The sequence below is a fragment of the Astatotilapia calliptera genome, chromosome 6 (assembly GCF_900246225.1).
Source record: "Astatotilapia calliptera chromosome 6, fAstCal1.2, whole genome shotgun sequence".
Classification (NCBI taxonomy): Eukaryota; Metazoa; Chordata; class Actinopteri; order Cichliformes; family Cichlidae; genus Astatotilapia; species Astatotilapia calliptera.
Window position 1 is genome coordinate 37,770,681 of NC_039307.1, and position 23,438 is coordinate 37,794,118.

The following is a 23,438-nucleotide window of genomic DNA, read 5'->3' on the forward strand; positions in this document are numbered from 1 at the left end:
ACCCAAAGCCTGGTCAAAAAAGTCCAAAGACTATTTTTCCTAAAATATCTGAAACAAGCACAGCTCTCTGAAAAACTTCGGCTAGCATTCAATAGAACCACGACTGACAGTATCCTTACAAACTGGATCACGCTGTGATACAGAGTCTGCACAGCTGCTAAGCTGAAGCCTCTACACAGTGTAATGAAGACTGCAAAGCATGTGATGGGGTTGGAACTCCCAAAGCCAGAAGACATTTACATCAACCATCTGTGGAAGAAGGCTGAAAGCATCATGTCAGTCACTTCACACACCCTCTATTTGATCTTTTGCCACCAGGCAAACGATGCAGATCAATAATATCCCATACAAACAAACTGAGGAACAGCTTTTTCCTGACCAGCTGTGGCCTTCGCCAACCCCCAATACACTACAATAACTTGCACTGCCAAGAACTTTAAGGACTATCCTTATATACCCTATATATACACACACATATATATATTCATCTTAATCTGGAGTAATAATCTATTATTATTATTCATTTATTATTGTTTTTTCCAATAGGATAGGCTCTCTTTTGCGGGATGCCAGTCTATATTAAATTTACTTGCATAACCACAATAAAGTTTACTCTGTTCTATTCTATGAAAGCAGTTAAAGGTCTGCCTGTGCATTTGTACTGTAGTATATTTCTAAAAGTCTCCCTAAAAGGAGTTTTTCCTGGCTATTATTCGGCTGTTATGACAGCATTCAATTGTCACTCATGTCTGTAGTGTTTTCACTTTGAGTAATACACTCCACAGCTAAACCCTAAATATTTGGAAACACACGCCGTAAAGTCTTCTTCTTTGAGAGATTACAGCTTGTCAAAAGGAAGTTATCTACATTATCTTCTGTTCCATTTTAAATATGATGTAGCACGCCACGCCGCAGTCAGTCTGTAAAAGGAGCTGTCTCCAGAGCCTCCAGCAGGAGCTTTCAATTCACAGACAAGTTTATGGAACAAGGGAAAACCGCTAACAGTCCGTCTATCAATTTATGTAAAGACTTTGAAAAATGATCGACTTTGTGTTAAAAATCGTTTTCCGATGAGTTTCGGACACCCGTAAAGTCCAGCAAGGCCCAGTTAGCAAGCCTAGATTAACGGCTAAGTTTTTAGCAATAAAAGCAACCTTGTATTTATGTTTGCTTTGCTTAAGCTGACGTTAGCCGTGAGGGTGACATGGAGTTCCGTGGCAAGACAAGAATGACCAACAAAACAAAGAAGAAGTTAAGCTAGTGTGCTAAAAACATTAGTAGAGAACAAATAAGCAAGCTACCGAGGATTAACGGCGTGCTATATGCCAAAATATGCGCCTCGATGCAGCCGTTAATTTGGGGGGGGGGGGGCTAGCTTAGTTGCGGCTAGCTTAGACTAACATTTTATAGACTTGGCCAAAACACACATAAGAAATACACATGTTCCTCTTCGTGTCAGCACTATTAACCATGGGCGTGTTGTGGAGAAGCAGGCCCATTCAGAACTGTGAATGTGGCCGTCTGCAAAACAATGGGTGGCAGCGGAGAGGACAGCTAGCAGACTGACCTGACAAACACATCAAACAAAGTCAGCCTGCTCGCTAGCTGCACTAGCTAACTTCCAAACCGGAGCAACGCGCTTTTTAACAACATCGACATCTTTCAAAATATCTTATGTACTCCCTGTCCAACAGATTTGAAGTATTTTAACACAAGGCTGTAATGTCATGCAGAAATCCGACTGAATTAATTAGATATTTGAAGCTAGAGTTTTGTGAGCAGTGTTTGACGGGCCCAAAACTGACTGCCAATGTGAAAGAGAAAATGGCATTTGTATTTATACCAAAGCAATGCTGTCTCACATGAAAATACTACTGCAAAATAAGCTGCTGAAATGTCATTGTTTCCAGTGTCTTATGGCTGGATGTAAAGGACAGCTAACCAAGAAAGCACACAAAGTTACATTTAGTTAGCCAACAAGCTAACATGCTTCCATCAAGCTTCAGTGGACAGCGATGCTAACACCAAGCAGCTAGTTCAGCTTTACGTAAATGACACGATTTGTTTACTTACTTTCATTTAAAACCTCCACCAGCTCGGCGCAGTTTTCACACATTGTTCATGAAGAGGCAAACTAAGTACACCAACTCAAACCATTGCACTGGAAACAGTTTTTGGCTGGCAGTTAGTTGTTTTGAGGATAAAAGGGCCCACTGGAAGGAGTAATTGGTGAAGGTTATTCCACTAAATAAAACCAGAAGGAGCAGTGAAGTGCAGAACGGGATTTGCATCCAAACGAATTTGATGTACACCAAAAATAAAGAGGCTCTGTAAGGAAGAGATCGAGTCAGTCTCCAATCTGTGCGATACTTCAGAGCGCAGGCAGAGCAGCCATGTTGGAAAAGGAGGGGGGGCGACACAGCATGGAGACCGTTCGGGACTTTACGTCCTCTCTCCACCGCCAGTTCGTTTTTCTTCGGCTGTCTCGCGATAACTTTCAAATGAGGTAATATTCACAACCTCTAATCACAATCTCAAGGGCAAATGGAGTGAAAACAGCATGTTTCCACAAAATATGAATAGTTGGCCCCTCTTTTTAGACAAACACGCTTTGTGTTTCTATATTGTTATAATTTAGGGAAAATATTTATTAAAATGTTAAGATAAGATAAGATAAGATAAGATAAGATAAGATAAGATAAGATAAGATAAGATAAGATAAGATAAGATAAGATAAGATAAGATAAGATAAGATAAGATAAGATAAGATAAGACAAGACAAGACTTTATTGATCCCACAACGGGGAAATTTTTGCGTCACCTCAGCTCAAGTACAAGTTCCTCTGTTTAAAAATTCAAATACCTTTTAATTCATTAGTTAGTTCATAGTTCATTTGGTTACTTTAGTTGAATTGAATTATTAATGTATTCAGTTCAAAGAGCAGAACATCACACTGTTCGAGCAGTGTCTACATGTGCTCTGTGCATTTATTCTACTACATTTGTGCATACTACTGTATACGTATTGTCTGATATTACAGGTTTTTCTGCGCTGACATTTAAATGTATGTTTATGAAATCACCTTAAAAACCTGGGCAACCCTCTTTATCCTTGTTTTTGACAGAAAAGCATGTTTATTGTTGTTTTCTTTGTAATGACATTAAATGGATCCGAAATATTATAAATGATTAATGTAATCATTAATCATCAATCATTCATGACTTGTAATGGAATATATATGTATATACAGGTTTACAAAGAACCATTTTCATGATGTATGGTTTCGAGACAGTGGTACCAACAAAAAGACAGGAGGCCGAGTTGGAGGTGGTCGAGTTGTGTGGCTGTGGCTACAATGTAGCTTGTCATCCCCAGTGTGTGAATGTGTGTGTGAATGGGTGGATGACTGGATGTGTAAAGTGCTTTGGGGTCCTTAGGGACTAGTAAAGCACTATACAAATACAGGCCATTTACCATTTACCATCCGACTAGGTAAGGCTGAAATGGTTTCAGCATGTGCAGAACTGGGATAGTGGATATTTTGGGGAAAAGATAGTAAATACAGAGCTGTCAGATAGGTGGAAAAGGGGAGGGAGGACCTCATATGTCTTTGCTGGGTTGGTGTGACAGAAGAGGATTATAGGGATAAGCTGAGATGGAAGGAGATTTTAGTTGGTCTCAGCTGTGTCCACCCCAAAAGGAAGCAGCTGGAAAAAGGAAGGCGATAATCTTGCTAACCCAAACCTTGATACTTTTGCAGTACAACTTTTATAGCAGAACCTATTATGCTCATCTCCAGCAATATATTTGTATGTGTGACCCTACTATAGTAGCTTTGCATTGATTAACAGCTAAAAAAATAATCCTTATTTATATTGTACTGGGCCTTGGGGCAGCTGTTTTCTTCCTTCCACCTCCGTTTAATCCAACTTTCCTCTGATTGGTTGACAATCCAAACACCTGCTACAGCCAGAGATGTACATTTTAGATGAACATATAAGGATTTCCCCCTGTATACAAATCCAAAAGTAGAAGAAAAAACAACCTGAAACAGAGAACTTGTTTTTTAAAAAAAGATCTTGGGTGAGCAAGGCTATGTGGCCGGAATGCAGTAGGCCTGGGTTTGAGTCTGACCCGTGGCCCTTTAATACATGTCTCCCCCCTCTCTCTCCCCAATTTCCTGTCTATCATCACTGTCTCTGCCAATAAAAAATCTTTTAAAAAAAGTACAAACTTGTACATAGGCTGACCAAACTATTTAACATGAATATTAGAGCAGCACTTAGCAAACACATCTGATCTCATTGGAAAGTCTTTTATACCTACACTGATATGGAGTGAGTAATGCACCAAGAACAAAAAAATGCTACATCGTTTGATGAAAATGATCAACCTACAAAGTGCTGCTTCAAAGACACCTACAAAATCAAAGTGAAAAAGTATGTGGGTAGCTGGTCCATTTTGCAGAAATTTCATTGCAGCAACTCAAAGTAATGCTCTGCAGTTTGTATGCCTGCCATGACAACATTGGAGAATGCACCTATCTGCTCCCCGAGGAGCTCCTGGACAGTCTTGAGGTGCAGCCTGGTGGCATCATATGTGTGGATGGAAACATAACATTCCACGTGTTGTATAAAATGTATATCAGGCGTGTGTGGGGCCCAGTCATGCTAGGATGCCAGAGTTGACTCAGTGTTGTTTTTTTTCTTTTTTTTTGCCTGTCCCGTTTGGCTCTTTTGCATCAGAATTGTTGTCTAAAGGCAAAGAAAGATGCCCAACGGATTTACTTTACCAAACTGACCATCCCAGCCTTGCCGTAATGGTCCATTTGATTCACCTTTTACTGTTCATTTTATTTTCACTTACTGAATACGGGACAGACTTGACTGGGGGAATGAGGGGGAGAAAGAAAGAGGGAAAGAGAAACAGCTGAGAAGAGGGACGGGGGAGAAGGGCAAAAGACAAAAACCAACAGAACGGGCAGAAAAAAAAATGCATATATCAATCACCTGGATCACCTGCTGAGAAAGAAAAAAGAAAGCAAGCAGAAGAGAACAAGAGCAACAGAACAAACAACATCCCAATGATATATGGGAATATGACAGTAAATACTAAATATTAAACATTATTGTGCAGCACATAAGATCAACAGAACACAGTGTGCTTTGAGGTAGGAGCCAAAAAGGGTGTAGTTTGTGGGTGTGATCACCCGTGAGTTGACTCAGTGTTGCTCCTGCAACGAAAGCAACTCATTAACCCCCTCTGCTACCTAACTGACCAGATCAATATTTAAAAAAAAAAAATGAATCTAGTTAATTTGATGCTATACTCAATTAAAAAGTGGTCATTTTTTGCGCAGGGTATATCACAGAAATCAAGTATAATTTATCCATTTTAAAATGTATAACAAAACTTGTTATTACTCCTTCTGTAGTATCAAAGAAGTGCTATATTTGGATAAATGTGCAAGTTGATTTAGTTCAACATCTCCAATGTTTCATATATGCGTGCTGCAAATAACTGACTGGGGCACCACAGTGGCTTTTTAAGTGTAGTGATTATTCACTTAAAAACTGCATCTCATCTGACCTATCAGTAGCACCTGAAGCTTATCTATTTTAGGTCCTTAAGGTTAGGCTTACAGAAAGAAGAGAATCATACAGAATGTTTTGTAAAAATAGCCAACTTTATATTTTCAGAGTACTAAGACAGCTTTACAAACAGGATGATATGCACGCACTCATCCAAAAGCAGAGGAACCGAAGCCCTGAATTTATCAGAAAGCCAAAAGAAAAGAAAAGAAACAAAACAACCACACTCAAAAACCAAAACAACAAACACAGGAAGCAAAGGAGTACAAATGGACCCCTTGAACATCACATTCGTTCTGCACAGTGCACATGGCACTTGTGAAACTGGAGCAATCTGTCACATAACCATTGCAAGTGTTTCAACATTATATATATATTACATATTAACAAGTGGGAAGGAAGTTGAAATAAGCATGTAGTAGGTTAAAAAATAACCATTACTTCTTACAACTTCATGCAGGTTTAAATGAATGCATGGCCAAACAAAGCTTTGACAGCAAGAAGGTAACAAAAGATGGCATGTTACATAAACAATGTATATAAAAGAAGCTGGTGGTGGGGAGGAATCTGTGCCAGAATTGGGGGTAGTAATAAGGGGCGATTCTCATTTACATATTGACAGAATTTGGTCGACATACAACCGAGTGCCGGGTCCCCTTCTCCAATTCTCTTCAACACACACTTGCACACAACCACACTTGGAAGGAAAACAACAGGAAATGTCTTTGCTCCCTGTTGAACTTTCTCCCTTCAGAGTTGGTCCGTAGGGGCTATGGTCACTTTAGTCGCACATCTCCTCTGGCAACTCATGGGGGTTGAGGATGCCGGGCACAGACATCTGGAGCTTGTGTTTTTCTTCCTGGGCTTGGCGCAGAGCTGTCTCTCTCTCCTCCAGGAAGAGGTCTGACGTGTCCTCACCAGCAAACTCCTGCAAGACCACACAAGTGGACGGTTTGGAAATTTGGATTCATTTGGGTGTGTTGTGCTCCTTAAACCACACAGTTTCAACACCAGTGCTTTTAAATTCAACTCTTCTACTCTTAAATTCTATTCTTCTACTAAGAAGCAGGTGTCTGCAGTGTTTTCATTGATGAATAATATCTTTATGCTCATGTAAATTTGAGCACAAAGGTTGGCATACTTTGGATCCAAGCTAAGAATCATTGCTCATTGACTTTTGTGTTGGCAAAGTCAATTTCTAGCTGACAAGTTTTTTTGGCCATTTTCTCACCTTGATCTGCACAAGGAAGTCCCTTAGGTGCTCCTTAAAGGCTGGGATATCCTGATTGAGGCTGAATAGACCCGTCACAAACACCTTCACCTGGGCACTGTAGATAAAACATTCAATGAGCCTCAAGTCTGGAAAGTACAACTTGTAAAACTGTGGTCAAAAATAACATCTGTTGTAATTCTGCAACAGTTTAATTTTTTGGCCTCATATTCAAGAAAAAAAGCGCCTTTCAAAACACTCAAGGACACTTTACAGAACAAATAAGACAAGCATAAAAACAGGAAATGAACACAATAATAAAACAAAGCAACTAAAAGTCCTGCCCCCCACGGTAATACAATGAAATGAAGGAACAGAAAGAAGAAGAGAAGAGGAGGATCTGAGGCACCGGGATGGGATGGAGATCTGTACCATGTCAGAGAGTTATGGTGGGGGGAGAGAGAATGAATAGCCTTAAATGTGTGGAGGAGTATTTTGAAATTAATACGGAGTTGAACCGGGAAGCAGTGAAGCTGCTTCAGGATAGGTGTGATGGTGAGTAGAGGGAGTCCTAGTAATAATACGGGCAGCAGAGTTCAAAGCAAGGTTCAGCTGACTTACTCTTGGAGGTGGGGGAAGGCTGTCTTGAGCAGGTTGGCGATGTACTCCTGGACATGTCCCTGATTGTTGGCTGGGCTTGCAGCACTCAGAGCAACACTAACTTTCCCCTCTTCCACCAGGTTAAACATATACGCCAAGATGGTGGCATGCATCGTTAATCCTAGAGAAAGGGCAGAACAACACGCTGGTTATTTAGTTACTGGCTGGTCTTATAAAAAAACTGGCTCCTGACTACACTGAAAATGGAGTGCTGCATCATTATTGTATTTATATAAAGGTCAAACTGAGAAGCCTTTATAATTGTGTGATGATACATTCATAATCTCTTTACCTGCAGTGTGAGATGTATCCGTGACCACAGAAAAGATGTGCTGCAGAATGTCACAGAAGTACGTCTGGTAGAAGCTCTGCGCTGCTGCTTCCTCTGCAGAAACATTCTGCAGGAGAGTATATAGGATCTGCAAGCCTGCAAAAGAGGATGCGACATCCTTTAGATCAGCAGAGATTTGAGAAGAATCTGCACTACATACACGTAAGGTCAGTTTCAAATTTTGCATATTACTTGATATTGTATTGTGTGGTATATTACTTTTATTTTGAACTGTTGTGCTCCATATTTCTATTCCAGCACTGCACTAGAATAAAAACACTAACTGTGCATCATATCTTCAGCTGTTCAATATTTTTATCCCATCCTTACTTATCTTATACGTAGTCTCACTTCATTTGTTGAAAAAGTTTAGATTCTCTCTCTTTTAAGCATTTTTATACCTATTGGCTGCCTCTTGTTAAACCCCCCCCCAAAAAAAACAAAAAAAAACTAAACTAAACAGGAACAGCTTGTGAACAGTTTATGGCTCATATGATCAGTCTCAGAGCTGATCACATTAGGGATACCCGATCTCAACAACATCACATCGAATCAAAAGCAGAAAAAAAGCATCTCCCTCTGTGTTGTCTGAACAATCTAACAGGGTTAGTGCTTTCAGTTCAGACCTGTGTCAGCCACATTTCTCATCGTATGCTTAAAAGCCCAGATGATGGAGTCCAGGATCAGTTTGAACTGAGCTGGGGCAATAGATAGGAAGGCTGGGAAGCACTGGGAGGTGGCAGCCTGAAGGAGGTAGAAGAAATGGGTTCTGTGTTCTGGAAATTCTTCAAAGTCCTACAGGCATAAATGGAAAACAAGGAGTTAAGAAGGGTTATAAACTGTTCAACTTTAAATTTTTATTCTATTCTATCAGATACAGTTAAATCAACTCAGTTAAACCTTGTTTATCATGTTCAGAGTGCACTCGAAGACAGCGTCAAAGATCATGGGAATTTCTCCGGTGATATGGACTCCCAACTTGTTCACAATGGTTGCCATGGTGCTGAGGACCTCAGGCTCCCGGGCAGCTGGAACATTCCTCTGGTAGTCTATGAGCACAGCTTCCAGCAGGGGAGGCACAAAGTTCTCTGCCACCTGAACCAAAGGAACGGCAGCAATTATGATGGGTGTTTCACACCCTCATATTTTATTAATCCTTTATTTATCCAGGTAAAAAATCTCATTGAGATTAAAAATCTCATTTCCAAGAGAGACCTGGCATCATGGCAACAAAAGTCACATACCACATAGGTATATAACATTTAAAACAAATACAATATCCCATACAAACATGTGTAAAATATACAATAACAGATCAAATTAAAAGTACATTAAAAACAATCACACTGAGTAAAAGAGCTGTTCTCTCGTTCCTTTAAGACAGATATTAAAAGATTTTGAATAACTCTTTAGTATAACACACCATTAACTACTGGAGCCTTAAAAATATAATTAGAAGGTGAAAACTGACAACTCCTTTTACAATAATTTACTACATTTACAGACATTTGACTTTAACCATGACAGATTTTAGTTAAGCGTTTCATTAACACAATTTTAACATTATTAATTTGCACTCTAGCTTCAAAATAATAATAGTGCCCATTTTCCAGAGACAGTGAAGGTTTGAAAGAACATGCTTTGGTCATACTTAGGGTTATAGCAGGGAAAAAAATCTAATTTAAGCTTCTCATTGTTTCTGAGGGGAAAAGAAACCCATGCTTACATGCAAAGCAGTTATTACAATTTTCAGTTTGTTACCTGCAGCATTTATTTCTTCATTGCTAAATAAATGCAGGAGGGGTTTTATATGAATTACTGCTCGAAACAGAAGTCTCCATAAACACAGATTTGAATCTGTTTCATTAGAGAACAGACTAGAGGAAACAAAACAAGGCCAGGCTCACCATCTGAGGGTCATTGGAGCGACTGACCCAGCCAGAGATTAATTTTAGCGTCTCTCTCTTTACGGTCCTCATACTCCTAATCAGAGGCTGCTTAGTCACCATCTCACCTGTACAAACGAGAAAAACCAACAAGTTTAAGTGGCTGACGTCTCCAATGAGCACATACTGAGGATGAATAAACTTTCAAGGGTTTCATCAAAAAAACTTGGCAGTAAGTTTTTGCACATTATTTTTTTGGTCAAAATTATTACTGTGATTTACTGGTTATATTGTCACAACAGTGATGCTGTGTGCTTGAATTCCCATTTCTTTACTACTGTAGGTTTTATGTGGTAAGCAGTCTAACAGTACTTTATTGATAAGGCTCAAACATTAGTCTGGTTAATAAATTGAGGGAGAGCCCATAAACTTACCATTGCTTTGGACAGCTGAGGAAATGTTTTCACTTAGACATTTGTAGACGTTGAGCATGTCCAGGTAGATGCGTCCTAGCTGGACAACAAAGGGATGGCCAACAGCTTTGCAGGCTCTGACGTTTGTCTTGAGGATGCTGCCCAGCTGACGCACCGTCTCCGCATCCTTCAGGATATCCACATTCTGTAGCACAAGTCCATGTTAAAGATTAAGCACACACTAACAAAACAGAAGTGGGCTGCAGGCTGCCTTATTGACAATGTAACAGCACTGGCACATTACATGGTTTCTCACCTTAGTGGCTTGCTGGATGATGCTGTCCCACACCTGATTAGGCAGCAGCATGTATTTCTCTATCAGAAGCTCTTGAACAGCCTGGTCTGTCTGAGCTCCAATCATGTAGCCCACTGCCTCATAAAATGTATGAACCTGCAGGAATGGGACTGGGCTTAATTCTAACATAGACCTTTGTCAACATGTAGGTTTGGAACTTAGCAAACGAAAAGTTCTACTGCAAAACACAATTTCCATCCCGTGAAAGTCTGACAGACGCACTTAAACCTATTTAACAGCAGAACTATAACAAAACCACGTGAATAAGTCCAGACACTGGGCAGGGCTCACCTGCTGAGGCTGCAGGTCACAAATGATGGTGTTGATGTTGTTCAGAATCTCATCTATAAAGGGCATCACCTCTCCCACCTGAACCTGCACAAAATGACGGCGGCACTTTTGGGCTATCTTGATGAAAGTATCACATGCCATGTCCTGAACGCCATCATGTGTCTCTGTGCGAGGAAAAAGAGAATAAGCCGAACAAAATCACAATAAGCCTTATTCATTGACAGCAGCCAATGAGATTTAGTGTAACAATGCTTTGCATCGTTTCAACATTCTCCTAACACCAAGCATCAGAAAAACACAAAAATTCAGCACAAAATATCTCACCATGCATAAACTCAAACAGCTTGTTGACGACCGTCTTGAGGAACTTCCAGTGGGCTCGCAGGAAGCGAGGATACTGACCCACGATATACATGATGTTTGATGCTATTATGGCCTTGTTGTCTTTGCCTCTTTTCTGCTCACACAAGCCAAGCAGGTCCTGCGATTGTAACACACCTAATCAATTTATATTGTTTGGTGTTACAGAGACTGACAAAATCTAAACATATTTTTCAGCCATACTGATGCCATACTGTGTTAATGACATGTGCTACAACAATGTATGTTTCACCTTGATGACAGTCACAAGGAACCTCTTTTCATCCTCCTCATGCATCGCTCCGCTGATGGAACCAATGGCCCAGCACAGCATGTTCAGGTTTCTCCACGACCACTCGGTGCCATTCACCTGGTTGTGAAGCTTCTCTGTCATGATGCGTTCAGTATCAGCATAGTCCAGATGAGTCAGATACACTGTGCACAAAGAGAGAGTTACTTAATACAAAGTGCCAATATAACCAGTAAGTGCTGCTGACCACACCATTTTAATAACAAGATGCCAGATCTTTTAATAAACCCATTTTTGGTTTTCATAAATTTAAAGAAAAAAAATTAATCCTCTTTGAGACCCCACAGGAGCAGCATACATTACTGAAGCATAAAATTACAACTGAAAGGTCTTAAATGTTGAATAACAGCCTGGTACATACAGGACGTAACTTGACAGTGAGAAAAACCACTGAAAACTGCACAATTAAAATATTTTATAAATATAAATAAGTAATATTATAAATATAATATTTTATAGTTAGTCACAAAGACCGTTAACAACTTACCAAGAGTCTCTCTCATGTTCTTATAAAGGTTGATTGCATCTGTGTCCTTCATAAACTCCCTGACCACTTCGCCCTGATCGTTCTCCACCACGAGCACTTCCTCTGGTTTGGCCATACGGCTCACCATCAGTAGACGCACCTGAAAGAAGACAGGGATATAGAGAGTCAGTTAGACACATCAGTTTTGTAAGAACAGTGTAAAAAATGCAATTATTTTGTTTTAGATGTTTGCAAGCATTTTATGCCATTTAAAAAAAAACATGACCAATAAATAATCATAACAATATGATTGTAATGCTGTTCAATATAATCATAAGTTGCATTTGGGACAAGAGTGTGACCTCTTAATCCACTGACATTTTGAGGATACAATCTCTGTGTGTGCGTGCGTAATAGCAGCCCAACCTGGGAGAGCACAGGTAGGTAAAGGTGTCTGCGTGGTGGGACATCAGAGAGCAGTGGAGTGCTGGAAGTGGAGAAGGGACTCTCTCTGTAGAGTTCAGCTGCCAGGTGGTTCCAGTATTCCAAACAGATCTTAAAGATCTCCGTCTCCTCCACTTCTGACACCAGCAGCATGTAGTGCAGCGCCTGCAGACAGGACAAAGTGTGGTGAGGCTGGACAACTTTAAATGTTTCAAGTCAACTGATGAAACAAAGGGATGTATGTCATTATTCAAACTTCTATCTATTCTTTTTTTAACGTGGGGGTTATTATGTCATGACTCTTCTGGTCAGTCACAGACTAGTTAAATTATCCTGTTGTAGGTCAAATGTGGTGGTCATCCACAATTACATAACAATGGGTTCTCCAACATCAGACGAAAATAAAGAACCAGCCAGTCAAGAATCACAGCTCTCACAGATGAGAAGCTCAAAAGAAGCTGAAAGAAGAAAATCAGCTGTCAAAGAAAAGATTCTGGCATCTTCATGGACTCACTGGAAAAAGTCTGACTGAAACAAAACACTTTACAGTGGTTTTATAAATGTTGATTTCTTGTGTGTAAAAGTAAGTGATAAGGATTCCATTTCTTGGAATCAACATAATCTCAGGTGCATTTATGAAGATGTTTCCTATCCTTAAAATCTTTGTGCTTCAGAACAGATATAGGACAACTAGGTCTTCTCAGGTCAGTTATTCGTTCAGTATGGATGTACTCAGTGCTTTAGTACTGACATTTGCAAGACAGAAAACTTTTATAACACGATCAGATGCAATACACTTCTTTATAGTGAGCTTTTTAAAGTCAAAAGATCTCAGGATATTCCTCACTTTCTTTAACCAAATGTGGGACATAGTATGCCCTGAATTTGTTGGTTTCAAGCATAATCAAGTAGTCTTCATTGGCTGTCCTATAAATATAGTATGAAGATAATATAATGGTACAGTTTGTAATTTAAATAATCTCCCTTTTACTTTTTAAGCAACTTCCTGATTTCCTGGTCCACTTGTCCTTAGCGTTTTATATTTCATAAAACAAACAGATAAGTTATGTTTACATAATCAAAATTAATGAGCCTTTTTATGGTTAAATTGCAGTACAGATTACTGATATTTCCTGTGCTACTCTCATTCTTCACAGTTCCCAGAACAATTAACTATCTATACTTATTTAAGTGGAAAAGAGAAAGGTCGACCATCCCAGTGTAATTGCTTCAAAATGTATACCATTGCAAAAGTGTAATAAGTAGGGATGGGTACCGGTATCGGCACCGGTTCTGACATAAACGGTAGTAACCAGACCAAAAAGCAGCGCACATTTCGGTGCTTTATTTTCCTGAGCTGTGATGCACTTTAGATTCTAGCCAATCAGTTTACGTTTCCGAGGATAGTAGGCGGGCCCAGGTACGTACGTTCTTTTAGAGCAGAGCTACAGATTAAAATGCCCAAAGCGAAGCGGTCAAAAGTCTGGCTGTACTTCACAGCAAAATATGGAAACTCAGCAGCAACAAGTGCTTTAAGCTGATACTGTGATACTGTCAAAGGAGGTAACACCTCGAATCCGATGAAACACCTGGCGACGCATAGCGTTTTTTTTTTTTAAAGCCGAAAAATGCGGCGTATTTGATAGCTTGCTGCGAGACCTCACACCGAGCACATCTACTGCGGGTGTGGTGCCTGTTATCGGACCCAGAGTTAGCAACATCCCCAAAAACCCGAAGAGGAGAGTCCTGGCCCCTAGCCCTGCCAGTGTAGCAGAAATGATGAGGATGATGATGCAGCAGCAGCCGTTCTTCTCTGCGTGAGTAGCTTAATGTTGTTCGTGTATAATTTACGTTGAGTAGGCTAACCACGTTATTACATTAATGCATGTAAGGTGAACTAGCAAACATCATCATAGCTACATGCAGCTGTCTTCTTGTTTGATGGCAGATACTCCCTTCACCCTGGCCAAAAAGGCTAAAATGACCAAAGAAAAAGTGGAAAACAGTTAAACATGAGAGGTTTTTGGATAAAGTTTGTGTTTTTTTCCATTGTTTAAGCACTGCTTCCAGCCAAGAGTGATACCATATATGCCCCATAGCTGCAGAAAAGGCTAACATTGTTATCTTTTTACAAAAAAAAACAAAAAAAAAACAGCTGAACATGAGAGGTTTTTGGACCAATTTTGTGTTCTCCATTCTTTAAGCACCGGTTTGAGCACCGGCACCGTTTCAAAAGTACCGGTTTGGCACCGGTATCGGATAAAACCTAAACGATACCCATCCCTAGTAATAAGGACAAAATGCATGAGGAGAAAAAGAAAATCTGGCAGTCACCTGATACAGAAAGGGATGCTAATATAGACAAAATGACTGTAAGCCACAACATGAGAGTTCAGGGTCCACATGAAAAAAGAAACAAACAAACAAACAAAAAGAAAAACAGTGAAAATGTTCTCGTTTGTGTTGCTGTGTTGTCCGCCTACCTCCATGAGTGTCTCGCGTAGGTTGGGCCTTTTCTCAATGAGCTGGCCATGTTCTTTGAGGAAAGTGCAGAGGAACAAGCTCAGATTCTGAATAAAGTTTTGTTCGTCATCCTTCCCATTGGCGTACGCCACTCTGATGTTTGTGTTTAAAGGCAGCATCTGGCCAAACAGCAAAAAAAAAAAAAAAGAGAGAGAGAGATTACTGCAAAGCCTTATAATTATTAATTTATCTTCAAAGCTTTCATTGAATCCATTTGGGGTTTTGTTTGTGGACATTGCATTTGCTGTAATCAAGTTTTATCTTATACTCAACTATGAGACCACTCAAGATTCAACTTTAATCTAAAACTAGAATATAAACCACAAAGTTATACCAGAAACACTGCCTGTTAAGGAATACTGGGTGATAACGTTTAGTATAGTTTCATTTAAGGAATGTTTTAATGAATATCATGTAAAGTAAGGACCAGGTTTACTTATAACTTTAGAAATGTAAAATTTTCTGGTAACTAAAGAAACCCTGATCTTATATTCATTACATTTTATAATCTTCTGTTCAGATAATTTGTCAGGCCACAGCTACGCAGAAAACTTCTCCATCTCATGCACTAGCATCATTTTGTTCTTAGATAGTCAGAGTGGAGCCTGAAGTACTAAAGTACATAGAAAAGTACTTAGTACAGAGACTCTGGAGAGAATAAACGATGACTTATCAAGTAAGAGTTTAAATGTTTGATAAAGTACAGTTTACCTATTGATAGACACTGATGTACAACATAAAATGGGCTACAACGAAACAGTTCTACAGTACAAATAAAGCCTATGACCTGACTTGCTATAGCACCATATGTCAGTCTGCTCAATGTTACAGACGACATAATATTCTTGTGTGTGAAACACAGCTGTGATTATTACATGATTCATTCAGAAAAGCCTGAGCTCATGCAATGGTCTCAGAAAGGATTAAACTCTTCACTTTAGCCTAAGGCACTCTGTACAAGCACATTCACAATACACAGCACAGTGAAAGTAGTTGGTTTTAAGGTGACTAAAAACTCTGTATTTTAATTTGTGAACAGAAAGTACTAAACTATCCACTGCTTCCTCTCATGCTTTGTGTATTTGGGCAGTTTTTGAAACTTATCTGCTGTTGTAAACAGAGCAACTCAGCAAAACTGTTGAATTCACACATACACACACTGAAAAACATTTATGCCCATTTCTGAATGGACTAAGGAAAATTTCTTACTTAATCTACATTTATTTTGGGTCTTTCTTTTACTGAGAGACTGACAGCCTGTGCTGCCTGTTGAGCTTTTGTGGAGGTGGAAGGTTGGAGATTTGTGTGTAATAACTCAAACGGTATTTGTAAGCACGTTGTAACACTGAGTGCAATTAATGCAAGAGGCACTCAATACTAATTGGGTCTGAGTGCATACCTGTTTGAGCTGGGACATGGTGAGGGTAAAGAGGTTGACAAACTGCTCCTCATACTGGTTCACGCTCACACCAGCGATCTCAGTCAGACATTTCAGAGTCACATTGCGAAACATGGGTACGTTCAAGAACTGAAAAAGAAAACACAGCAGGTCAGTGCTGACATGTCTATTTTTCTTGCTCCTATAATTTGTGATGAAGGAATGCATTTCTTACATGCATACAAGTTAGCTGGTTAACAGCCTTGACTCAACAACTATGATAGTGACAGACTCACATTTAGTCAGCTCAGGGCTCACAAAAATCGCTAGCCCCGGGACGTCGGGCTAGCGAGTTTTGTGAGCCCTGCAGCTGTAACCAGTTCAGATCAATTTGACGATTTTATGATCATTATCTAGCACCAACTGCTTTATATGCATGTATTAAATGACTGATTCCTGACCAAACCAATGACACAACGAGTTCTGGATTAATGGCGATATTTCCACAATATTGTTATGCATCTTTAGGATGAACCACCATAGCTCAGACGGTGGGATCCCTTTGAACTGATAAAGTTGTCAAAATTTAAGGTTAAAACCTTTTCGAAGTTTCTACTTGTAATTGATTCCATGTGCAAATCTGAGCATTTGTTCTTAGACACTTTGCGTGACAACATTAATTTAACTGGCCTTACCATGCCATGTCAGTGTTTTTCAGTATAACCAGACTCACAGACATACTGTATCACGCTGTATTAGAGTTAATTATTTCAAGTTTTATTTAATGAAAGAGTATCATCTGGTTTACCTTGTAGACCAACGTGCTGATGAGTTTCGTCTCAAAGATGTAACCTAAAGGAATCCAATTCAAAAAGCGGAGTAAAGTCTCCAGGGTAGCGTGGACCAGTGGGGCATTTTGGGAATTTTCCTATGGAGAAGAATTATACACATCAAATTGAGGTATTGAGACTTGCACAAAATGTTTTGAAAACAACTGCGAAAAAAAATTGTTTGTCTTACCATTACAAACTGGCACAGCTGGAATATTTGGGAGAACTCATTGCACATGCTGACAGGGAAAAGAGAGCGGAGTGTAAGTACTCATCATCTGATTTTTTTTTTTTGTTTTTTTTTTAAAGCTCTCACCCTTTTCCCCCAAGTCTAGCGGAGTCTACCGTGGCACCCAATGAGCCAAATGACCAACAATCTGGCTTTGCATTGACCAGATTAACAAATGGTAGTAAATTTTACATACTGCTGCTAAAACCAATTAAAGTGGAGTCTCACTCAGGATGTCAGAGTTCACAATCTTCCCAGCCTTCTTCTGGGATAATTGCTACATTTTGTTAACAAAAGGTGCAATCTTACATCTACACAGCTTTTTTGGGGGAATCATCAGTATACAAATGCATACAAATTACAATATAACCTGCAGGTTTTGGAATGCAGTATGACTGATCGAAATATGCAATGGAAACGCGAGAATGCACAACATCAAAAAAAATATGATATCTCTAACTGTGCCTGATTGGACTGAAAATAAAAGACTCAAAATCAACAATGAACAATATTTCTCCTTCTTTCAGTATTCAGTACTCAAATGTAAGACCTGACGTCCACTATTTGCTCGACATAAGTTATACAGTATATCAGATCAGTTACCTGTCTTTGAGATGCTTGGCCTTCACCTGGGTCATCTGGCCACTGGAGAAGTCAAACACCTCTTCACTGAGCAGTTTGAGGATGATCATGTTGTTCTGACAGAGGCTCTCACTGGTCCGACTTGCACCCACAATATCACTTATAAAAGTGGGCCAGTGTTTGGGCCATTCCTGCTTCAGGATCTAAAAGTCCAGAAATAGAGCTCATCATCAGCATCATTGCTTTATGTCAAACAATAATAATGTACACTATATCAAACATTAAATGCCTATTTACCTGTACAAGGATCATGTTGAGTTTTGAAATGTATACCCCCTCTTTCTGCAAATAAACATAAAAAAGGTTACATGTTATGTTAGCTGTTAACTATTAGCAACTACCCAATAGCCACATTAGCCATTTTTAATCAGTCACGTAACAGCTAGCAGACTATGGTTAGAAAAAAGATTAATAAATGGTGCAGGGCTGACTGGGTCATGGATAGAATATTGAGCAGTAACAGACTGGATTACGGACACATGGGAAACTAGATGGGTTGCTGGCTGTGCAGAGCAGCAGGGGAACAGTAGCTGAACAGTGGAGAGAATGTGACAAACTACTCTGAGCAAATTTTGGAGGTGAAGTGAAGAGCTGCAGAGTGAGGCAGGACAGAGTGAACACTGGATGAGCAAGAGGTTGCAGATCCGGTGAAGAGAAGGCAGATGTGTACAAGATGATATACTTTTCTGCTTTTGGAATAATTTATCCATGTGTTAATTATGCATTTCTTATTTTGTTGTTGCCAGCCATAACTTCAGTTTTGAAGTGCAACCAATCAGTGAGTGATTGGTTCAATCTGCTTCACAGTGAACACTCTTGGTTTTTTATCGTTTTTATATTAGCATAAATACATTATTATTTGTAGTTTTTCTATAATCCTCTTTGTCTTCAATGATTAAAAAAAAATATCTTGATATGTTAGGTATTCTGCAGTTGTACCCTTTATCTATTTATATGTTTTAAAATATATTTTAACTTCAGTCTATAATGAAATCTAAATCATTTGTAAAATTAATACATCAAGTTTTTCAAGAAATGATGTCTTTGCCATTACTTCTGTTGTTGCACAATGTGGTCAAACTTCCCTGTGGTATCAAAAATTGTGTCAAGTATTCTCCTGAACATCAGAACAGAGTTTGAAATTCTAATATCGGGACAACCCTATTACAATGACACGAGTATGTTTAAGTGCACCATATCACACAGGACACCTTACCTCCATGTTCGCAGGATCAGAAGAAGTCTTGATAATCAGTCCAACAACATACTTCTTGATTCCTGAAAACACAGACATGTGTTGTTCAGAGAAAACTGATTACACCTTTCAGACAAATAACATATCTGAGGAAGAAAACACACAGATATCCTGATTAATGTCATTAGGGTGATTTTTACCTTCACACTGATTTCTTGGAAGAATCTTCCAGCGTGTTTTGATGACTGTCTCCAGAATCTGAAGAGCATAATACTATTTGGGAGGGGAAAAAAGAAAAAAAAAAGAAAAGATGAGTTAGAGCTCTGAAAAAGACTCAATCCTTTCATCACGATTTACAAGCAAAAACAAGAGCTAACCTCAGGAGAGTCTTTGCACTGTCATGTCTCCACGGTGACCCCATGTGGACAGCTTTGTGCAGCCCAAAATTGATGACCCATGGTCTTTAGACATTGATATTACTGGGGCTGTCAACGAATATTCTAAATTCAATTATGTAATGGAATTCACAAAGTAATTAGACATTTAATTGTGCAAATTATTTGACTGTGGAAGGAGAACCCAGCAATGGCTGCGAAGGTGCAGCTCTGGCTGCGGCAGAGTTTAGATACACAGCTACTGGTGCGAGTGAGAAGTGACCTAATGTAATTAGTAAACGTAAGTGGATAAATATCAGCTACCAAAGATAAACACTATTAAGTCATAATATGCTTAATAGAAAAACCTTTAGCTTAAATGAATCTTTCAAGATATTTATATGGGTGTATTAACATAGTTGTCAGTAACAGGCTAAGGCCTAATTTAGACTTTTTCGGTGCATCCTACAACATAACCTACATAAGTGGCCAATTGTGCATGGTATAATATGTGTTAATTATCATATGGTTATATCCTGCTGTTTTATATATGGTGCTAGTAGATAAAAACAAAAAGCTGGGATTTCCCCCCTCATCATTTTAAAGTCCTTATTGATGCTTTGATTATTAATCCATATATTGAGATGATGACTGCTCTCTCATTGATAAACTCAAAAACTGCAGTGAAGAAGTTCAAAGGAATTCACATGATGAATCAAAGGTACTGAACAGGCCTTTCACAATAGCTGTGGGCTGCAACTTGTGGTTACATCTTTAGGGAGATGCATTTCAGGTTACACTGTAAAGTTTAAGAGATATTTGTGCTCATGACAGACTTCCCACTTAAGCTTTAATCCCCAGTTAGTTTAGATGTAGTAGTTTGTTTTTAAAATACACAAAGTTAACTCAAACTTGGTTTTACCTTTAATTTTTTGAAAAGCACCATGTGGTAATGACTGCAGAGAATTCACAAGCTAATTCTGCAGCAGTGACTTTACACCCACAGTCTTCAGGGAAATTTCTGATTTTGGTCAACTGATTGCAAAACAGTGGAACCTTAAATTTGCTGACTGATTTGGCTATTGAGAAAAGCTTCAGGCAGCACTGGTCCCTGATGGTTTGATTATGTCCTGTTATTTGTTCAAAAAGATCATTGCTGTTCAGCACATTGAATGCTTATTCTATATAACTTATAACTAATCATTTTATTCGGTTATTTTGTAATGTGCATTTATGTAACTTTCTGTTTAAATACATATACCAGAATATGTCTCTCACTGTACTACTTTGCCTTTTTCTGAGTGTGCAATATTCAAATAGTTGGAAAGTGTGTCTCTCTCTTTTTTCTTTTAAAGCAATAATCATACATGACCTTTGGTCAGTGTTGACAGGTAAAAAACTAATTGTAGACTTCAGCCACATATTTAGTCACTGTTCTTACACAAAATATATACAAGTGTGGAATTGGCATTGTTATAATAATTGAACTGTTATAAATGGACACATTAACCTTCAACACTTGCACCTCTCAAGCCCTACGAGTTAAGCATTTAACTCTCTTGCAACAGCAGCTGTGTGTACCTTAGACCAAAGACAAATAAGTGTGCATACTAAGCACAGTCTCAGAGCCATTATATACACAAATGGAGACAGTAGCAATGCCAAAAGAAGCCCAAAACAAACATTCTGACAGCACTGACAACTGAAGATAGCATCACAAGAGTCTTTAAATCCGTGATCTAGTAAAAAAAGGCACAGCATGTAAGGCTGTCAAAAACTACTTATTTAAAGATAGTGAAGCATGACCCATTGACTGTACAAGATATCCAGTAAACACTAGGTCAATCATAATGATTTCTCACACCTCACCTCCCTGAAAGCCTAAGCCTTATGTGGATAAAGCAATAAGCTTCAGCTCACATTAATACACTGGTCTTCAACAGTGTAATAATGTAGCTCGTCTAAGGCCCTAGCATTCCTTAATACATGCTTGTTATGCTCACACCTTAGTTTTCATGTTCTGAGAGAACTCCAGGATGGTGTCGACTCTCGTCCAAGCATCAGGGTGGTCCTTCAAGTTTGTGAGCACTTCCTGGGCTACTCGTTGCTAGAAAAGAGCAACATAGTAGCAGTGGGTTTAGAGCAACTTAAAGTATACTTCAATTTAACATACATGTATTTGCTACAAGACAAGCTCCCAAACCCATTAGGGACTTGAAAGTAGCACTGCTTTGACTGAAGGTGAAACACATAAAACACACCTGGGATCCAATGTCATGATACATGGAGTTGACAACATTGTCCAACAGATTTATGTCCAATTTCTGGCTGAAGTCCAGCAGCTGTCTGGCTGGGTGATCTGCCAACATTGTCATTTCTGCTGGCATAGAGATTCTGACAGGGGAAACGAAGCAACAGAAACCTTAACCCCAACTTTTCTTTGGGGGAAAAGTAACAAAAGAACTACCAAACACAAAAAAACCGCATCTGTGATTAAAATTTGCAGTACAAGTGCTAAAAACTAAGCCTTTTAGTGTTGAAAATTTACACTGTAAATACTAACACATACTAGATAAGTGGAACGTAAAAAAAATGGAATCGACAACCGATATTCTGGAGAAATAAATAAGTCAGAAACAGGTTATTCCGGTTTTGCCAGCCCCTCGTGGTAAAGTTATGACAGTCACTGAAACAAACCATAAACTGGCGAAACACGAAACAGCGCCGCCAACCCGCAAATACAGCATTCAACACACGTCCACTCAGATCCGTTTGCCACTATTGGGCGCAATTAAAGGTACCAGTTTACCAAGTACAATAACTTGTAAGACGTCTGAGTTCTATAACCGGTCATCATTACCAATGGTGGTTAGTTTCAAAACCGATACACCCTGACGTTAGTCTTAATAAGTTAATGGTGATCAGACGCGACTTACCTGATAGTTGGTGTCCGCTCGTCGAAAACTACTGATGGTTTTAATAATGTGAAACCGCTAAATACGATACAAACTAATTCGCAGCTTTATCTCATGGCACACGTTTACGTTACGCTGCCCTTAAAAGTCGTTAGCCAAAAGCTAATAGTAGCTTTCCTCGATTACACCAACAGTCGTAATTTAAAAATGCTGTCAAGCTGGATATTCATCGATTTTTTTTTAGCGATATATTAAAGAATATCCGACGTTTCTTGTCTTTAGCCACTCTGAAACATAATTGGTAGGCTACCAGTTACATCCGACCAGGCTAATAGCAACTTAGCGTGCTAATGGAAAAGTCAATGATTTAGGTCCGCTGGCTAATGTAACATCAAGCTAAGCTAACACCAGAGTTTCACGTAGTCAGACTTGGAGTCGTATTCCGGGTCACAAAGTAAAAATAATCTCGTTTTATTTCTGGTTCTGTTCGCACACACTGTTGGGAAGCAAAGATGTTTAAGTGCGTGCAAGTGTGCTCTTCCTCTAAGCTCACGCTTCCAACCACGGACCGGTTAAAACCGGTTGAGACCGGGATATTCATTCTCGGTGTTTCGACCCGCCGAGCGCCGCGTAAAATTTGGACTAAGCACCCGCCTACTGAGCATCTAATTGGTTCAGCCATTGATTTCGTCACGCTTTATCATGGGCTGTTTGAAGCTGTCAATCTGGCTCATCTCCCTCCCCCTGTTTATCTTCCACTCTGACCTCTGCCTAAGGCCCAAAGCAACAAATACTGAATTACTTAAATGCTTAACCAAATTACACCATTTTTAGTTCTTAAATGAGTGGCTTTTTTTCTACACGAGTCGTCATGATATAACCGAGGCCATGTGTCCAGGAATGCCAGTCAATGAAATATTTCACATAACTAGAAATCTTTTATTCTAAGCCAATACAAAAAAGGACAGCTATCGATTAAGTATTTATATATAACACATTTTGACGTGCTAAAAGAAAACATGCACATTTAACAA

At 39.2% G+C, this 23,438-nt stretch overlaps 2 protein-coding genes across 3 annotated transcripts in view; both read right to left on the reverse strand.

Moving 5' to 3' along the window:
* usp34 (ubiquitin specific peptidase 34) overlaps window positions 1-2,442 on the reverse strand; it is a 59,607-nt gene extending 57,165 nt beyond the window's left edge. For both annotated transcript variants that reach the window (XM_026172054.1, XM_026172052.1), the window contains exon 1: window positions 2,074-2,442. In XM_026172054.1, the coding sequence (XP_026027839.1) occupies window positions 2,074-2,116 (43 nt within the window). In that variant the 5' untranslated portion in view covers window positions 2,117-2,442. The remainder of the gene's footprint in view (window positions 1-2,073) is intronic.
* Window positions 2,443-5,668: 3,226 nt separating this feature from the next.
* Window positions 5,669-23,049, reverse strand: xpo1a (exportin 1 (CRM1 homolog, yeast) a). The gene is made up of 25 exons (XM_026172055.1): window positions 22,426-23,049; window positions 21,751-21,883; window positions 21,495-21,596; window positions 19,316-19,388; window positions 19,137-19,198; window positions 18,158-18,202; window positions 17,882-18,063; window positions 17,240-17,288; window positions 17,028-17,147; window positions 16,241-16,369; window positions 14,802-14,960; window positions 12,301-12,483; window positions 11,896-12,034; window positions 11,352-11,533; window positions 11,063-11,219; window positions 10,739-10,902; window positions 10,409-10,543; window positions 10,114-10,297; window positions 9,701-9,807; window positions 8,694-8,888; window positions 8,420-8,588; window positions 7,755-7,889; window positions 7,424-7,583; window positions 6,824-6,920; window positions 5,669-6,520 (listed from the first exon to the last, which is right to left on the reverse strand). The coding sequence occupies exons 2-25, from the start codon at window positions 21,874-21,876 to the stop codon at window positions 6,374-6,376; spliced, it is 3,201 nt and encodes a 1,066-aa protein (XP_026027840.1). The 5' UTR covers window positions 21,877-21,883; window positions 22,426-23,049; the 3' UTR covers window positions 5,669-6,373.
* Between the last annotated feature and the right edge of the window lie 389 nt (window positions 23,050-23,438).